General features: G+C 38.0%; 1 protein-coding gene across 2 annotated transcripts in view; it reads right to left on the bottom strand.

Moving 5' to 3' along the window:
* Positions 1-1,413: 1,413 nt before the first annotated feature.
* The window catches only part of LOC101738146 (monocarboxylate transporter 4), a 46,790-nt gene continuing 28,454 nt past the window's right edge, over positions 1,414-19,749 (bottom strand). For both annotated transcript variants that reach the window (XM_004932630.5, XM_012695924.4), the window contains exons 4-14: positions 17,628-17,875; positions 15,343-15,471; positions 14,809-14,964; positions 13,955-14,118; positions 11,628-11,700; positions 9,770-9,989; positions 9,237-9,415; positions 8,467-8,610; positions 7,857-7,935; positions 6,149-6,380; positions 1,414-5,366 (exon numbers count right to left, since the gene is read on the bottom strand). In XM_004932630.5, the coding sequence (XP_004932687.1) occupies positions 5,153-5,366; positions 6,149-6,380; positions 7,857-7,935; positions 8,467-8,610; positions 9,237-9,415; positions 9,770-9,989; positions 11,628-11,700; positions 13,955-14,118; positions 14,809-14,964; positions 15,343-15,471; positions 17,628-17,875 (1,838 nt within the window). In that variant the 3' untranslated portion in view covers positions 1,414-5,152. The remainder of the gene's footprint in view (positions 5,367-6,148; positions 6,381-7,856; positions 7,936-8,466; positions 8,611-9,236; positions 9,416-9,769; positions 9,990-11,627; positions 11,701-13,954; positions 14,119-14,808; positions 14,965-15,342; positions 15,472-17,627; positions 17,876-19,749) is intronic.

Below are 19,749 nucleotides of genomic sequence, written 5' to 3'. Positions count from 1 at the left end.
TAACCACTTAACACTAGGTAGGCTGTGAGCTTGTCCACCCATCTTAGCAACAAATAAAAAACAAAAGAATGCTCGCTGCTAAATAAATGATCTCTAACATGCTTACAATTTTTATTTCATCATTCGAATAAATTAAATAATACAGATAATAAGTGGAAACAATAATCACATGTGCAATTGCGGACATACGCAAATTGTTTTGTTGAATTAATAACAAACAATGTTCTTCGATAACACGTTTCCAGTAAGTAGGGCGAACTAATTAATTGTTTACCTAATAAACAGACAACATTGGTATGCTACGTTATTTAATTACATATTTAGAAGTCGAATCAAAAAGCGAATAGATTATCTATCAAGGAAAAGCGAACATTTGTAATGCATCCTGCAACAATTAGAAAAATAAACCGGATATTCTGTGGTCCCCAGACAAAGACTGAAAATATTAACTTAATATTGAATAGTACTTTATTACCACAACATCGTCAAGCCCAAAGCTTAAGTCTGAATTCGATTTGTAAAAGGTACGATTACCATTTTGGCATTATTTGTTATTTGTCCTAGCGAACACAAACTAGGCTGTAAAAAACCATGGTCACCATAATTAGGTATATTATTTTATTTTGTGGTACATTGCTCCAAAAAAGCTCTATAACCATTAAGAAATTGAAATCTCTATGTCGCACATTTTTGTTCTTTCATTAAACCGGGTAAATTAAATAACTATATAAAACGGAAAATGCGACATAGAACTATGGTTGGTATAATGAACCAGTTTGCTTAGTGCGAGTTTTTTAACTTCTCGATCGCGTAAAAATGGAGTCGGAACAGCGCTCCTAGCGGCAACCGAAGAGAAGCTGTCGAATACGATGTCCTACTTGACCACTAATATGAATATTACTCAATTGTCAAGGTTACATACCCGATCCGATGGACCGAATGGTAAACAGTCGACGTCGCCCTAAACACGTCATTACGGATATTCCCGATCCATTAACGGTACCACAAGCATCGGTCACCGTCCTCGCCGAACCCGTCGCTTGCGGCGAAGGACTCGACGAGTAAATTAACCCATAGACACAGCCCACTGAGTTTCTCGCAGGATCTTCTCATTGGATCGCGTTTCGGATCCGGTGGTAGATTCTGCGAAGCACTGCTCTTGCTAGGGCCAGTGTTAGCAACACTCCCGGTTTGAGCCCCGAGAGCTCACCTACTAGTTCGGTGAATCTAGAATAACAGCTCGAGGGTACTAGAACAAGTAGGATAAAAAGTGAAGGTTAGACCTATTAGAAAACACGATGTTCTCATCGGAGTATGCTATTAATTTGGATCTAACCACATTTTGCTTAAAAAAAGAAAGTCCTGGACCAACGAATAAGAAGAAATGTTTAGGAATATAAATAAAACAAATAATTTCAGTCGTCATCGCCATTTAATGTTATTTACAAAACATTTCGGTGGATTCATCAAGCTTCAAATTTGTCTATTGATGCAAGCAAACACGTGCGCTGTTCTCAACAAACTTTAAAAGGCTTTAATACATTATTTGGTATAAAAAATAATAAACATTTTCTTTTGAATCATAAAATTAATTATTAAATTTTTTGATTGTATTGCAGACGGCAATCTGTTTAAAAACGTCATATGGTATTTGTCGAAATAAATAATTCAGTAATGTATCCAAATTTTAATTGTTGGTCTACGGAGCTGTTTATTTTATACAGAATAAAATACGCAAGCCTTAGATTGAAATCCAACAAAAATAATTACCTAAAATCACAAATTATTCATATAGACAGCTCGATATTTAAATACTTTGAGCCAATACTGAAAATACATTTTGAAATGTAAGCCTTCATTTTATTTTCTATTATTACTTCAGCCCTTAAAAATCTACCTCAAAAAATAGCCATGTTACTCAGTTTACGAGTGACGTGTTTCTGTTAATAGCATACGCTATATGAGCAAATGGTCCATAAAGGTATAACTATAGCTCACACTATTAACACAACATGCCAATCGTGAGCACTTCTGAGCCCTCGTTAACATATTTTAGAAAAAGTTCGATTTTCTCAACTTTACATACATTCATAAGAAATTAATTTAAGTTTTTGGTGTAATTGTCCAGAGGCCATATTGTTTAGCTTTAACAACTTCATTTCTCGATTTCGCTTTCATAAACAATCATTCTTAATTGTACCAAATACATACGACAAATTAATAAAAAAAATGCAATTTGTTCGAAGGAATTTCAAACCAATCGCAATAGACTACAAGTTGCTTTTATTTCAACAAAATAGCTCGAGAACTTATACAAATAAGACACATAAAGCGTCGCCATTTACAAAGATCACCGAATCTCCTATTGGTTCGTGAATTTGAAGTATTAGAAACTGTCACGATGTTAAAAGAATTATTAAGTCATCGGAAATTAATCATAATTTCTATTTATTCATTTACAATACAAGAAGTTTTCTATATGGCCTAAGTATTTCTTTAAGGTTATAAAAAAAAAAAAAGTCGTTAGACAAGATTGTGAAACGATTGCATGAATTCCGATTAAAGAAAAAAATTGGCGAACGCTATACTTAAAGGATCGAATTATACTTTTAGATTATAAATTTCTTTCACGTATAATTTGCATTCATAATAAATTACAAGGTGTTATATCGATTACCCTGGGCCCTCAATAGTTTTTTTTTCTCATTCAAATCGACATTCCCTAATATCGATATCCACACTTGACAGTCACTATAACGCGATAACTTCACAATGGCTTCATATTGGACTGTTGTCAAATTTTATTTAATCACAAATAAAAGTTTTTTTAATAACATGATTCTGATTAAATCGATAGAACGCGCCAACTAACAATGACAATACATTTTATGTGATTCGGTTAATTACATTATTCCCTCTGAAACGAATACATTTTTATCTTAAAAACATAACACTTTTGGTTTTCATGTAAAGCTATAACAACAGTAACATTCTATTTTTAATATTATTTTTTTCACTTTATTAATGCACTCTCTCACAATTGTTTCACTATATATTTAATTGTACATTTCTTTTACTTATGTTTTAATGAAATACATTTATATAATAAACAAAAACTTTATCCGTATCACATAATACCTTCCTTACAGCTATATTTTATTTCATCTATACACAAAATAAAATTAACGCTTAAAGCTAAAATTATGCAATCATCGATACTATAATATCTGTGACAAAAATATATCGATATAACATATATACATCTCTACGTGGCAAGTACGAGCCATACGCTTATAATTATCAAAATAAAATATCATGTTTTGGTATTGAATGGTGCACAGAAAATTGACTGCGTTACTATTTATATATTTATTTATTTAATACTAAGTACATTATGTACAACGATTGTTCGTTCGATGGCACAAGGATTAAGAATCGTCAATTAATTTTCTGTCTTACCTAAATATCATCGAAGTAAAATAATATAAAAAATAAGGATATAATAGATAAGCTACGTTCGTAAAGCGTCAAAAGGGCAATAGAAAAAGCGTTATAGAGTTCAGTATAAAGCATTGTAGATAAAAATAATATAGTACAATAAATGTTACCTAAAATTTGGACAAAAAGGTATATTTTGAAGTAGCCTATCTATTTGTTATTGAAGTTAAATTTTTACACCGCTATATAGTTAAATTTCCAAACAGCCTAAATCTGCAATATTTACAACTGTGTATATATTTACAGTGATTTCATTAGAGAAGGTTAAACGTTTATGTATTTTTTTTTTTTTGAGAACAAACTTTATTGTCGGTTACCAAACAACAAGCTATTCTTTAAAAGCTTCTATTTAAAAATGATTTAAACGCTAAGTACTAAGTAAGTAATTTGCTATTTTTGGACAATCTGTTGGAAATCAGTCCTTTTGTTTGAGTAATAACTATATTATTCATAGTTTCTGTATGGAGTTAGCACCACGCACGACTAATAGATAATATGGCACGTCGTAAGAACTGCCGTGTCAATAAAATGCAAGGTGCCATCAGTTTTATCACCCGCAGTCAATTCCGGTTTACTCTATTCTTAAAAATCTATGGTAACATTTTTTTTTTCAATTTTCAAATTTATTCATTTTATAGCAACACTTATTATACATGAAAAAATAAATAATCGTGTTGACATTTTACGTTCTTAAGTACTTTACAAATTTATATATTTAATATACCGTCTCGAAATACCTTCAACGAATATTCTCGTAGGAATGAGATCTATTAAAGTACTTACTTTGCCGAGAAGCGTCATCGAAGGTTTCACGGACTTTTTAGGCTTCATTGTTTTCGATATAAACAAACTAATCAACCCTCAAAAATATATCCTCGTAAAGACCAAAAAAGTTTTACTTATTCTGAACTGTTAAGCAAGTTGATTTGATTTTTGTGTCGTGTGAAAATCTAAGCAGAAATATATTTAAATTTGTTAAAGAACATAGAATAAATAGAATAAAGAAGGGAATCGACAACAATTTAAGTTACAGATAGAGCACACCATTTTAAAACGTTACAGGACGCCCTGCACGTTCCATGCATCCCGTATTCACAGTGTGGGAAAGAGACAGAGCACACTATTACAATCCCCAGAATTTTGTTCACGTATTTCTGATGTTTTAATACAACTATTTACAATTGATTTTTCTCCTTTTTTATCTAGCATAGTTGTATCAAAGCATATGATATTTCTATTCATAATTATCAACGAATTACATTAATTGTCGTTACCCAAACAATTTTTTAATTCTACATATTAGAAAAAAAAAAGATTTTTTGTAAAGTAGCAGTTGTCGCTGTGTTGTTAATAACAAGATTCTGGTCCTTACGAGGCTTTCGTATATAACCTATAACCATCGTGGACAGCCTTTTGAATACTAAGATTAGGGCCTCAGGCATTACATACACAATGATAGTTTCTTGAATACGACCGTCAGGATATTGTCAGAAAGAATTCCCCCAGCGCTGCAAGCTCCGGTAGTCAAAAAGAGGATACCTTGAGTAGGCATTTTCTTGTTTATGGTTCGATTGATTAGATTTTTATAGTCTTGTGATAATCTGCGTTGTATTCGAGAAGCTCTCGTGCGAATCAGCCGGTGTTGAGGTGAGCCCTAGAGCACGCTTTCCCTTTGCTGCAGTTCGTTGTTTGTAGGGGAGGGAGGGTCGGAGGGAGAGGCCGCAGTGCGGGTGATGGCGGGAGTGCGGCTCGCCAGTTGCGCTCCCATCGTGATGGGAGTGTCGTCGGGGTCCTCCTCGTCACCCTCCTCTAGATCCTCGTCTATGGGAGTCAAAACGTCTAACGGCTGCGGTATCTCCTCTTGTTTTCTAAAATCATCAACATAATACGTTTACTTAAAAATCAGTTATGTACCAAATTCATGATAACGAGAGATTATTGATGAAACGTTAGTATTTTGTTCTTTATTTGTTTGGCTCCAGCACGGTTTGTGCTTTAGCCAGCGTCAAGTAATAATATTTTTATAATTCGCCGTTTTAAAACCGAAGGTAACCCAAATTAATGAAATGAGATGAACTTATATGAAATGAGGTGAGATGATATGGAGTGAAATATAATCTCAGTAAAATGGTGGTTATTTACTGAGACTTTTCCAGTGGCTTTTTGGAGGATCCCAAGAAGCTACGTCCAGGCGACTTTGTTTCATTTTCCCACATGTGCACTATCACAGATATTAAACAGTTAATAACCCACCGTTATTACACATTTAAACCCGAAGAAACACTAAATAGGCAAAATGAAATAACGTAACTTCGCTCTTCGCGTTCCCGCCAAATAGTCATGTTAATGTTTTATTTTTATTTTTTTATTGCTTAGATGGGTGGACGAGCTCACAGCCCACCTGGTGGTAAGTGGTTACTGGAGCCCATAGACATCTACAACGTAAATGCGCCACCCACCTTGAGATATAAGCTCTAAGGTCTCAAGTATAGTTACAGCGCCTGCACCACCCTACAAACCGAAACGCATTACTGCCTCACGGCAGAAACAGGCAGGGCGGTGGTACCTACACGCGCGGACTCACAAGAGGTCCTACCACCAGTGAAGTTAACAGTTAATTTTTCTTGGGTAGGGTAGTTTCACAAATGACCTGCGGAACAAGGGTGCGGCGAACGAGGTCAAGGTCGATATCAGGAAGAAAACGGAGGCCATGTAGAAGGAGGGTCCGTAAGTCCCCGTGGCGTCGAACACGGCGCCGGCCAGCGGGGAGCCCACCATGGCCGCGGCGCCGCGGAACAGGATCAGCAGCCCGAACGCGTTCGTCAGCTTCTCCAGCCCCAGCAAATCCACCAGGATGATCGACGTCAGCGAGATATAGCCAGCTAGACGCAAACACGTTCGGTATATCATTAAACGAATCAACATTTTTATTACTTAACTAGCTGTACCCACCCGTCCGCTTCGCTAGGCATTTAAAATTAACATTATTATTTCTCGCCCCCACAAAGATTCTCATCATTAACGCAACTGGTGTAGGGAGTCCAACGCTAGTATAAATATTAGCCTATCCATTAAGTACATGTATTTTTACATGGATACCAAGTTTCAAGTAAATCGGATGCACGGTTCAGTAGTTATAACGGAACATCCGTAAAAACCACTGTAGATTTATATATAAGTATAGATTACTTATATGAATAATTTCATTTTTATTATTCGCGAATTTTATGAATTTCACGTTCATTGTATTGTTACGACCACGCCTATACTTTAACTGATAGATTCGGAAAATATTTCTTAAATATAAACATTTTACAACACACATACACACACACACATTGGCTACTTTTCTTCCCAGAAAATAACACGTATTCCATTATTTTCGATAAGTCGGCTATTCATATACAATTGTGTTAATCAAGGTCGCCAGATAAACACCTTCATTGGCTCCCAGGAACCCAGAACCACCGTAAAAAACGATCCTGGATTGGGGCAGTCCGTCGAACTTTCTCGAGTGATAAAATATCATCAGACCTTAATGGATAAAATGGCTGCAGATTCCTTGCGACTACCTTATAAGGACTTAATATTAAAACTAGACTTTCCACTATATGGCTCGAAAGGAGGGCACAATCTTGAACAATTGGTGGTGACAGGCAAGATAGAGGGCAAAGGTCCCAAATGACGCAGTCCCACAAGATGGTCGAACCAAATTCATTCTTGTATGGATATCAAGCTCAAGACGGAGGACAATTACATGACAGAATGATGCAGCGGGGGAGTCACGACCCTCAGTAATGAGGAAAATCACTGGTAACAACAACACTAGCTAACGTATAAGTCGTGATCAAGTCATACAAACATCCAAGTTATATCTATACGTATTTATTGCCAGATCTTTGTTTCGTCTATGACGTATCGTACAAACGTCAATAGACTTATTACGTTGATATTTAAAGATGGAGCGCGGACTTGAAGTTTTTTAAAGTGAAACTTTTATTACATGGTCTCAAACTTTTTCGTCTATGTGTTGCATGTCGCGTGACGGTCGGCCGCGGAGTAGGGATAAAGTGAAAGGCGCTCGTCAGAGCAGCCAAGTCAATATGGCGGCGCCTATATTTCGCAGCAACTGACCGTGTAGTGTATAGACTATTACTCATTTTTGCCAGTGCTCCACGTTATTTTGTTTGTTTTTGTCAATGTTTAATGTAAATGTTGTTTGTCAGAGTTTAATATCTATAATGTGAAAAAAAGTTTCACTTTTACCGTGGTTTCATAAAACCACACAATCCTTTTTATTTATTTATTCATTTATCATGTCTATAAATCATTAAGTTCTCAGATCATTTAGTACTTACAAATAGCAATCCCAAAAGTTATAGCAATCACTACGTAGGCACTGTACGTGGTGCACAGGGGCGTTACACCGACAGAAACCTGAAATAAAAATTGATATTTATGAATCACAGAATGTCATTTTCTCAAACAAATTACAGAGCGGACGGTTAGCGTGGTATGGACATGTGAAGTGTACAAAGAAGATGCATATGACTAGGAGATGTACGGAAATGACGAGGAAGGAAGAGGTCGACCGAAGAAGACATGGATTGAGAGAGAGAGTGGAGATGACGGCTGATAGAAGAGAATGGAAGAGAAAATTAGCTGCGCCCACTCCACCTCCAATAAACTGTTAATTGTTATGCCTCGAGAAATTCTTTCAATTTTATTCGTAGACTCATAAATGACGTAACTCAACAAGATAAATTGTTGTGTTATTCCTTCATCATGGAAATCAATCGTGAACATTTGCCAAGTACGTATTTCGTTAGAAAAATTTGATACCCGCCAGCGGGATTCGAACATCGGTGCATCGCTACATACGAATGTACCGGACGTCTTATCCTTTAGGCCACGACGACTTCTATTTAATTACGATAATATTATTTTATTTTTTCATCGTTGTCTCACCGTGGCAATGACCAGGCACACGTTGTTCAGCATCAAGGAGTCCATCCAGGGAAAGTCTGCGACCCACCCGCATATGATACGGCCGAACGTATTCGTTATACCGATTATGGACAGCAGGAACGATGCTTGCGACGGCTCTATGCCCTGGAATATAATCAGCGTTTAATCAAATGAATGTAAAATAGGCAAAGAGAAAATAGTTTCGTATCACTTTTCTCTTTGTCAACGAATTTATATTTTTCTTCGATCTTCATATTCAAATGCGCATTCTTAGGCGCTTCTTCTTTTCTTTTTGCGTGATTTTTTTCACTATCTTATTTGTTATACGTAGAGAAATGACAAGTTTAAGTTTGAATTGGTAAAAAAATATTAATATTCTATACCGCACGGACTCAATGCCAGGTATTTCTTTATTATTTTTTTTGGGATACAAGACAGTTACAATTACAACCAGACCCAGAACCCTAAATACAGTTTAATGTAATTGACAAAGAAATTCGACTGTAATCGGGAATCAAACCTGGACCAGCGGTGCAGTAATCACTAGCACTGACCACTTATCGACGAGGCGGCGTATGTGGAAACTTTAACGTGGTAGGTAATTTCTTCCACCAAGCCGGTAATATTGCTCGGTAGATCGACGGTCCGAATGTTGTTGTATGATGCGTTTGTATGATGGCTACCCGCCACGGCGCATTAGTTTGTTGTTAATATTTTCCCTTTACCTCAGTTGAATATTTCATTATTGTTTCGGGCCCTTGCGCACTTACGTTAACTTTGGCTGCGTCCGTGAGGTACACGAAGGGCACGTACAGTCCGGCCATCCCGAATATGTTGGAGACGCCGATGAGCATGAAGGCGGGGTCCTTCAGCAGGCTTACATCCAGCATTGAAGACAACGCGCTTTTGAACGAATTCGGCAAGTGAAGGCAAGGACAGAGGTCGTATTCTGAAAATATAAACTTTATATTTTGACATTTGATGTTTTTGACAAAAAAATATTGTTTCTAGAAAAAAAAATCCTATTTAAAAATGTTTTTTGACATTTCACATTTATGACAGAATATATAATGTTGCTAGAAAAAAAATGTTTTAATAATTATTCATTGTTGACTGAGTAGTTTTCGAAGACATGGCGGGACACCGTGAGACGGGACAAGTTTGTCTTCTCCTACACCACACCATTATGCTCCTTTTCAATTTTACGTACGTGAAGATTTTTTAAAACTCAGTACTGGCAACATTAACGTCTCAAATTGCCATACCTAAAAATATATAAGTGAGGAGCGATTTCGATACTCACGTTCTTGTCGTTCCAGGTCCCCGGTCTGCCTGCTCTGTGGAAGGCTGAGCACGGAATTCCTGTATCCTTGTAGAGACTTCTGACTCTGGTACTGAGGTAGATTGAGCACCGAACCGGAGTAGAAGATGTCTTTACGGGACATCGGTCGGACCATGCGGGGCGCTTCCCTTGGCCCAGAGACCGACAACTTAGAGTTGTACATGTTGCTTTCTGTGTCGCCCTGTCAATGGATGTTGTGAATTATAGAACATACAACATATAAAATGGATAAGCTTTTAGTGAGTTCATTATTATTTGCGGTTTTTTAATGAAACACAAAGCTCGCCTGATGGTGAATGGTAGCCGGCTGGTAAACACGAGTAATGCCAGAAGCACGTGAATTCGCTATTACTTCTAAGGATACTTTTCAAAATCCTTCGAAGACTGTGTGCGAGCGGACTGATGTATGATATTTATTTATATAAATTAAAGTTCTTCTATTACCATACATCGAAAGAATCAAGTAACTAGTTTACATCATTGATAAATTTAAAAGCAACTTAGCTTTCATTGTTTTACTGTTATGTAAATTTTAAAGCTGTTTTATAAGTAACAAAATGTGACGTAATAGTTAATTGTTAACATGTGATAATTAGATTAATAACGCAAATTTTATTTTTGCGTACACGAATAACTGATTGCTCATCTAATATTAAGTAGTTGCCGGAGCCCATAGAAATTGCAACCTGAATGTCGTTAACCACCTCAAGACATGAGGTCGAAGTCCCAATTGTATGTACAACGGCGTAAATCGTAAAGCATGACGGCTTCGCGGCAAAAACAGGCAGGCCAGTGGGACGTACCCGACTGGGCTCACAGAACTCCCCGTTTATAATAATTGTTTTTGGGAAGTCTGACGCGATGTTGTTAAACTAACGCAAGCTATTTTACAAATAGTTAAATTTATCGATTCAAATGCTATTTAAATCTAATAGAAACTTTCGACATGGCCTATATATTTAAAAAAAAAACAACTCATACGCAACACGTTAATCATGAGTTTCCCGAAAAATTGAGACAAATCCGTATTGGAATTTTGCCAGTATGTATTCATATTTATATCTGCACAGTGTTGAAGATCCTTCGATTGCATCGATACTATCTCAATTTTACGTTACGTGCAAACTTGGGGAAGAATTAATTCAGACAACCGCCATCGCTGGAAAAGTAGGTCGATCTTTTTGGACCACATCCAATGTCGGAAGATTACGAAATAGTTATTCGTTCGGCTATTTCCATTACGCGAGAATGTCCAAGATTCATTGTTGTTTTTGTTACGCAATTTTAAGGTCGCCTCCATTGTTTTTTTTTTTTTTCGAAAAACTTCATCTCGTATTAAGCATGATTTTCAATTTTATTTAACTTACATACTTTAAGTTACTTATAAATTTTTTTTGTAGTAGTAGTACTTTTATTGGTTTTCGCGTGTAGAATACGAAATGAAAACTAAACTACAGGTTAATCCTGTTTTTTTAAGTATGATTATTTTTTATTTTCTATAAGGGATTTTATGATCTGGTAACTAAGACCTTTAGGTCATGTCTTATTTTAATTTGTATTCTTATTTTTATGAAAAAATGATAATGTGGAGTGAAATGAAATGAAATGAAGATGATTGATTTGAGACATTAACCAACTGGGATGAAATTAAATGAAATTAGATTATATGAGATGAAATATAATCTCAGTAAAATGGTGATCATTTACTAAGGTTTTTTCAGTGGACTTTTTGGAGGATCCCGAGAATTTACGTCCAGTGGTTGTTGCTACCAATGTTTCGAATACATTGCGGTTTTAGTAAAACGCATCGTGCACTCACATCTGGCGTCGGTCGGTGGCTGCCGACGGAGGTCTTCGAAGTCGCTTTGATGGCTGCTAGGGACGGCTTGAATCTGTTCAATGTATTTATTCAATTTAACAATCGTTCTCGGTAACTAATCATATCGAGGAGTAAAAAAAAGCTATTTGGTTTAAGTGACAATTCGCTTAATACCCGACATTTATGTTTGTAATTAAAGATCAGTTTTATGTGGTAATAGCGTCAACAGTTCGATGTTTTTAATTAAACTTCAATTAAGTTCACTCCATTCAATTATATGAATTTACTGACTACGTGTACGTACGTACTGACGTAACTATACTGAGGCCTTAGAACTTATATCTCAAGGTGGGCATTTACGTTGTAGATGTATATGGGCTCCAGTGACCACTTAAAACCAGGTGGGCTGTGAGCTCGTCCACTCGTCTAAGCAGAAAAAAAAAGTAGAGTAAACTTAATAAATAGTCTTTCACTCCTCGATATTATTTAATTCTACAGAGAAAACAAATTTTAAGAAAAAAAAAGTTAGTCAGTGTTTATGTTACTCTGTGTTTATTTCTTTATCTCTCCCAATAGAGCCACGTCGTCTTTAATAAAGAAACTAAGCTAGATAGAGAACAGAGCCTATAGAAGGTAGATAGTTATACTCATTAATCATTAAACCAATAAGGCAATCGACTTTTTTTTTTTTTTTTTTTTTTGTCAGGAGGAAATCGCCGGACTTCCGCCCTTTTCTGGGGATACTGGGCGGGGTATGTCAGAGTCGAACTGACTAAAACCTCCTGTCGCTCAACAACCAACGTCCAAACCTCGCATGAGACAGAACTCATGACAAGGCAAAGGGGGGAAAGTGAAGCGTTTAGTGCGGAGCACATCTCTCCCATCACCCTCCCCCTCGGGACGCCGGACTGGCGGTCGTCGGCGCCACGACCACCAGCCCTCTCGGTCGGCAGACTGTCCGAAGCCCGCCTAGATGGCGCCGGTTAGAGTGGGTTACCCTACGGAATACCCCGCTGGGCCAGAACCAGCGTGGGTCGAGGATAGCCGGCCTTCCATCACCCGGATGCTCTTGCGTAAAACGCGTGCAGAGCAGCTTGCACGTCGTCTTCTTAGGCCCCCCTCGCCGGTCCCCAGACCGACATGTGAGGGGGACCCGAAACACTTAGAGGGCCAGGGCTTGGGCGAGATCCGCCTCCCTGGCCCCCGCTCGACGGCGGCGGGATTGTGCGTCTCTCACGCGCCCCGCCGCCTCCTTCTGCGAGATGGTGCACTCGCAGAAGTCGAGCATCGGAAAGGCAATCGACTGCCATACATTAATTTAATTATCGAATATACTAATTTATTTATGGAACTATTATTCTAAAACATATTTTAGCTAAATTTATCATTATCAGTATTCGAACCAATGGCTATAAGGTTATTAACGTTTTTGATACTTTATGTGCTTTTGAGTGTCATTAGGCAATCCAGAACAGGAGCTTTCAGACGAGAAACAAAGACGAATCTATAAATGCCTGACCGTCAACAAATTCACTATTGACGATGTAATGTAAAGGATTAAATTGTACCAATACCTATAGTGTTATTACGTTTTTGATACTTTATGTGATTTAGAGTGTCATTAGGCAATCCAGAACAGGAGCTTTCAGACGAGAATCAAAGACGAATCTATAAATGCCTGACCGTCAACAAATTCACTATTGACGGTGTAATGTAAAGGATTAAATTGTACCAATACCTATAGTGTTATTTACGTTTGATACTTTGTGCTTCTGAGTATCAATGGGCAATCCAGAACTAGAAATTTCAGACGAGAGACAAAGACAAAACTATAAATGCCCGACCGTAAACAAAGTAAGTCCGGTGCATTCGTGTTGAGCGATGCACCGGTGTTCGAATCCCGCAGGCGGGTACCAATTTTTCTAATGAAATACGTACTCAACAAATGTTCACGATTGATTTCCACGGTAAAGGAATAACATCGTGTAATAAAAATGAAACCCGCAAAATTATAATTTGCGTAATTACTGGTGGTGGGACCTCTTGTGAGTCCGCACGGGTGGGTACCACCACCCTGCCTATTTCTGCCGTGAAGCAGTAATGCGTTTCGGTTTGAAGGGTGGGGCAGCCGTTGTAACTATTATTGAGACCTTAGAACTTATATCTCAAGGTGGGTGGCGCATTTACGTTGTAGATGTCTATGGGCTCCAGTAACCACTTAACACCAGGTGGGCTGTGAGCTCGTCCACTCATCTAAGCAATAAAAAAAAAAAAAAAAAAAAGTAGCTATTGACGGTGTAATGTAAAGGATCAAAATTTTCGTTCACCTTTCAGCACCTTTCTCGCCCGTGCTGTGCTTGCGCTGCCTGTCGAAGAACGGGACCGAGCCGTTCTTGGGCAGCCCGGGGGCCTGCGCGCTGAACGCGGGCGACGACACGTTGCGCGATATTTGCACTTGCACGGGGTTCACTATAACGTTCCCGTTCTCGTTCTGCTGACGAGACGAATGGGTCAATTTCAAGGTTCCGAAAATTTCTGTATAACAGCGCCATCTAGTTTAGAATAGTCTAAACAAATGGGTTTAGTTGTCGAACATGGAGGGTAGAGGTTTTTTTTCCTACCTATGCTGATAGCCTTGAGAGGCTATTTCAGCTTCACCCCAAGGTTTGTAGGTGAGCTCACGGGGCTCAAACCGGAGAGTTGCTAACACTGACCCTAGCAAGAGCAGTGCTTCGCAGAATCTACCACCGGATCGGAAACGCGACCCACTGAGAAGATCCGGCGAGAAACTCAGTGGGCTGTGTCTGTGGATTAATTCGCTCGTCGAGCCCTGCGTCGCAAACGGCGCGTTCGACGAGGAAGGTGACCGCTTCTTGAGGTACCTAAAAGCACCGTTAATGGATCGGGAGGATCCGTAATGAAACCCTTTCAGCGGAATCTTTTGAATACACTGAGATTGTGCTTCTTACTTCTAACCTCCATAATATTGAATGTAAAGCAACCCTTACCTACACTTGTGATTATTTATATAAATGAAATTGGATGTTAAGTGGATTTATCGTTCCCTAATGTTGATAGTAAATAATTTTATTGTAATATAGTGTGCTATAAAATTTTAAATCTGTGACTTTCCATCATTACATAGGTACTCAAACTAGATTGTTTGTCATTTTAGTTTTACCTTCTTTTTGTCGGTAGTGTCGACGACTTTAGCCTCAGTGATTGTGGGCAAAGTGGGCACTGTGGGCACGCCGTGCATGTTGGGCACGGTGGGCACCCGGGCCAGAGCCTCCAGGTTCAACGACGAATGTACTCCGGGATCGATGTTCAATGGGGCCTGAAAAGACGAACTATCTTTGTTTAGTCTTTCATTTGCAATGAAAGAAAATTTTGCACTGAGATGATATACACAAGGTGCAATGTGGAAATACTATTTATTATACATGATTAGCCCCTAAAAAAGTATAAATACCCATATTTACAGATTGTGTGGTTCACAGACACAAGGTATTTTAGATATGTGTGAATAGTAAAAATGTGCTTTTATTAATACTCTACAATACGTATATTGTTTTTTCAAGGATGTTTCTTAACACTAGGGACCATAGTAACCATTAAGTAACCATAAGGTACCATTATTAACACTGAATTAACTCTTGATGAATTGTTACATAAATGAATTGTGTGTGTGTGTTTTCTACAAGTTCAAGCTCACCTTTAGTCTCTTCTCCATGGTGCCGTCGGGAAGCTGCACCACGAAATACGAACCGCCTATGGACCCCCGTTCCATCTGCAGTCTCTTCTCTTCGGCCATACGTTGCAGAAGGGGTTTCTCGCCTGAAGTCTGTCGAATTTCAACGAACCATTCTAAGCAGCTCATTTAACTTGTCACGTTATGGAAGCGTTGTTGTTGTTGTAGTTTGTTGGATTTATTAAGCTATTGCATAGCGCTAGCATAGGGCTTTGAGCGCGACGACCGAATCAAGAAATTCCGTAACGAAAATAAAACCTAACACCCCACTCCGTCTAACCTGTAGCTCGCGTTGAACACATTCACACGTTGCGCTTGTGTAGTGTTTGTGAATAAGCGCGCGGCGTGACGTCTCACTGCATGCGCATCATGAAAAGTCTGCCCATCTCTCTCTCGCGCGGTCTAGCTTTTGTGTGTGAAGAGGACAGTTAATGTTTTGCTTTTGTTAATGCTTATAAATATAGCGTGGTCTTATTTTATTATTGTTTTAATATTAAATTATTATTGTTTAATTATAATTGGATAAGTTGATAAAAAATGCTATGCAATGGCTTTACCGCGACAGTCCCCGAGTGCCACACGTGTTTTTTTTATCAGACGCTTCATACTGGTCGTGTGTGCGCTAACAATATCATATTATGGTCTGCTTGGTGAAGTTAAAATTGTGTGCAATCCTAAGGATTTTTGCTATTACGGTTCATACTATACTTGAAGGTAGTTCTTATTTATTGTTTTATCTGTATCGACACTATAGACTATAGACAAGCTTAAGATCGAGTTTCAGCTTTTTAATATTTTTGTTAATGAAAATAGTCCATTTTGATAGATATATATGAGACTATGATACGATACTTCAATGAAAGTTAAAGTTTATTTTAAAACGCAAAATTGGGATACATATTCTTGTGAGTTAAAATACAATAAATCTACTGGGACTCCAGCAAAGTCTTTGCTTTTATGAAAAAATTAAATCATACGGCCTACTTCATACTTCAATATCTTAGTCACTTACTTAACTTAACACCGTGTTTAAGCGGGTCAGCCCTAAAGTCGTTAGTGTAATCGAGTCGTGTAAACAATGGTAGATTATTAACAAAACTTAGTTCGTAACAACACGTGCGACAGTAACAATCTACAAAACATTAATCACGTGTTAAACAAAAACAAATACTTCATATTATGCACATGCTAATAAAGCATAATAATTAACAACATACACAACACTATGTACTTTGGAGTGCATTAGTTTAATACACGTGTTACTTAGTGCATTTTATTATGCATTGTGTTTGTATAATTTATTGAATATATAATTATTTAAATCGAATCGTTCCATCATAATGGACACATATATTACAATATGCAGAGTTATTTCTTCATACCGGATATTACAATATTTATTATAAAACATTTACATAATGCTAGTTTATAAACTAAGTCATTTTTCTTGGAGTACAATAAGTTAATTTTCTTCAATATTTAATAAGTTGTTGTACAATCGTTCTATGAATTTTCGGCTGCGATCCTAACAAGAGAATACTCATTAACTGTGACAACGCACAGAGGTAGTGCGCAGAGTTAGGACTGCGTGAGCACTTTCATCTATAGTCTCATTACCTACTTTGAGATTTCTTCCATTATACAACGTATACATTACGTCACTGTACACGTATACGAATAAGACTTTTGGTAACTTGAATAAGCTTTAGAACGGATGATTATATCGAGGGATGAAAACTATTTGGTTTAAGCGACATTTTTGCAACTTTACAGGAGAGCCAGTTAAAGTTTGATAATTGAGAAAAATATCATAGCAAAATAGCTGACTATTTTAATAGAGTACAATTAATTGATGTTCAATTAAAACATCGAACTATTGATTCTAACACCAAATAAAACGCACCTTAAATTACAAAGATAAATTTCGCGTATTAAACGAAATTTCGCTTAAACCAATTCATCCGTCCGATATAATACAAGAGTTTAGAAGTATAATATAACTAGCTGTACCCGTCCGCTTCGCCGGGCATTTAAAATTAACATTATTATTTCTCACCCCCACAAAGATTCTCATCATTAACGCCCCCGCAACTGATGTAGGGAGTCCAACGCTCCTAGCCTATCCATTAAGTACATGTATTTTCTACATGGATACCAAATTTAAAGTCAATCGGACGCACGGTTCAGTAGTTATAACGGAACATCCGTAAAAACCACTGTAGATTTATATATTCGTATAGATTACTTACCTTAGGATAAACGAGGGGTCTCATTAAAGCGCCAAATATAGCGCAGTTTAATATGAGACCGGCCAGCAGGAGGTTCGCGCCCTGCCATGTACCGAACTCGTGCAGCAGAGCGGTGGCGAGGGGCGAAAACCCGAATGTGCCTACGCCCGAGCCGCACACCGCTATTCCGGTCGCCAACGAACGACGCGCTTCGAAGTAATACCCCACTGCCACAACCGACGGCAGGTAGATCATACCGAAACCGATCCCTGAAAAGAAAAGAATTGTATTCTTTACAATTTTTCGTAAGTAGTCTAGATTCACTAATCTTGTAGGTGAGCTCACGGGGCTCAAACCTGACGACGTTGCTAACACTAAACCTAGCAAGAGCCGTGCTTCTCAGAATCTACCACCGGATCGGAAACGCGACCCACTGAGAAGATCCGGCGAGAAACTCAGTGGGCTGTGTTTGAGGGTTAATTTACTCGTCGAGCCCTTCGTCGCAAGCGACGAGTTCGACGAGAACGATGACCGGTGCTTGAGGTACCTAAAAGCACCGGTCATCGGCAGTGGATCGGGAGGATCCGAAATGACGTGTTTTGGGCGACGTCGACTGCTTTCCATTCCGTCCGCAGGATCGGGAATGTAGTTACCGGCGGCTACGATGAGAGGGTTCTCGTGTGGAAACTTATTTTCTAATTGTAGACTGAAAAAGATAGCTAATATAATACCGTTTTAATTAAAGTGCACAAAGTCAAAGTAAAATATGAAAGAGATAAGAGAAGAGAAATAGAACTAGCTTTACTAACTAGTAGTACTAGTACTAGTAACTTTAGCAAGAAATTTTCTCGGAACACAAGTCGAACGCAATACTAATTCCTCAAGAAACAGGTTCCTATTTTTTTTTCCTACCTATTCGCTCGTAGCCTGAGAGACTGTTCCAGCTACGCCCCGACGGATAGGTGAACTAACATTTTGCTAACACTAGCCCTAGCAAGAACAGTGCTTTGCAGAATCCGCCACCGGATCCGAATCCCAACCCAGTGAGAAGATCCGGCGAGTAGCCAGTGGGCCAGGTTCCTAATTAATTCCTCTACAATAAAACTAAACAAACTGAACGTCAGCAAATTTCTTTATTCTGATTTGAGCATTTTAAATTACTGGAGATCTGGCTAAAATCACATGATAATTATACCTAATACGCAACAACACATATATTGAAGACATTTCGTTTGTCAATATCCCACAAAAACCATGCAGTATTTGTTTTCCTAGCATTACATTTGCCGAACTGATTTATCAACAAGACCATTGAATCAGGGGATAACAATTAAAACTTTATTATAATGTTACTAGAGAAGTGTCTCTGTTTACTTTTTGATAGAAAAAAACTTTGCAATCGTTAAAAACATAACGCAACACTTCACGCAGATAAATACATCAATAGATAAACTAGTTAAAACGGTGTAAATAAACCAGATTTCGTAAAATACAGAACGTACGATGTTATTATATCAAACGGATTGTTTTATTGACAGAATTCGTATAGGAATTTGATAATATAAAGTGACTCAGTGTTTGTAGCCGACCCACAAACGGCTATTTGAAATCGAACAAAGAGCATGTGGGTTGATGCCTGCCACTGCGGGGTCATCGGCACTGTAGGTATAATGTACGTATCATTTCCCTGTACTTACTTCCATTTTCTCAACAAAGAATTAGTCATTGATTGGCACAATAAGGAGTGCTGTAGCTCATTATGCAAGACTAAACCTATTTAAGCATAATTGTTTTTCTTACCTAAGCTGATAGCCTTATGAGGCTATTTCAGCGTAACCTTAACTAGTAGGTGAGCTCACGGGGCTTTTTTTTTTATTTTTTTTTTATTGCTTAGATGTGTGGACGAGCTCACAGCCCACCTGGTGTTAAGTGGTTACTGGAGCCCATAGACACTTACAACGTAAATGCGCCACACACCTTGAGATATAGTTCTAAGGTCTCAGTATAGTCACAACGGCTGCACCACCCTTCAAACCGAAACGCATTACTGCTTCACGGCAGAAATAGGCGGGGCGGTGGTACCTACCCGTGAGTACTCTCAAGAGGTCCTACCACCAGTAATTACGCAAATTATAATTTTGCG

Source organism: Bombyx mori, chromosome 23, assembly GCF_030269925.1.
Source record: "Bombyx mori chromosome 23, ASM3026992v2".
NCBI classification, from domain to species: domain Eukaryota; kingdom Metazoa; phylum Arthropoda; class Insecta; order Lepidoptera; family Bombycidae; genus Bombyx; species Bombyx mori.
The sequence above is the reverse complement of the archived record's forward strand: the minus strand, read 5'-3'. Positions and strand labels throughout refer to the sequence as shown.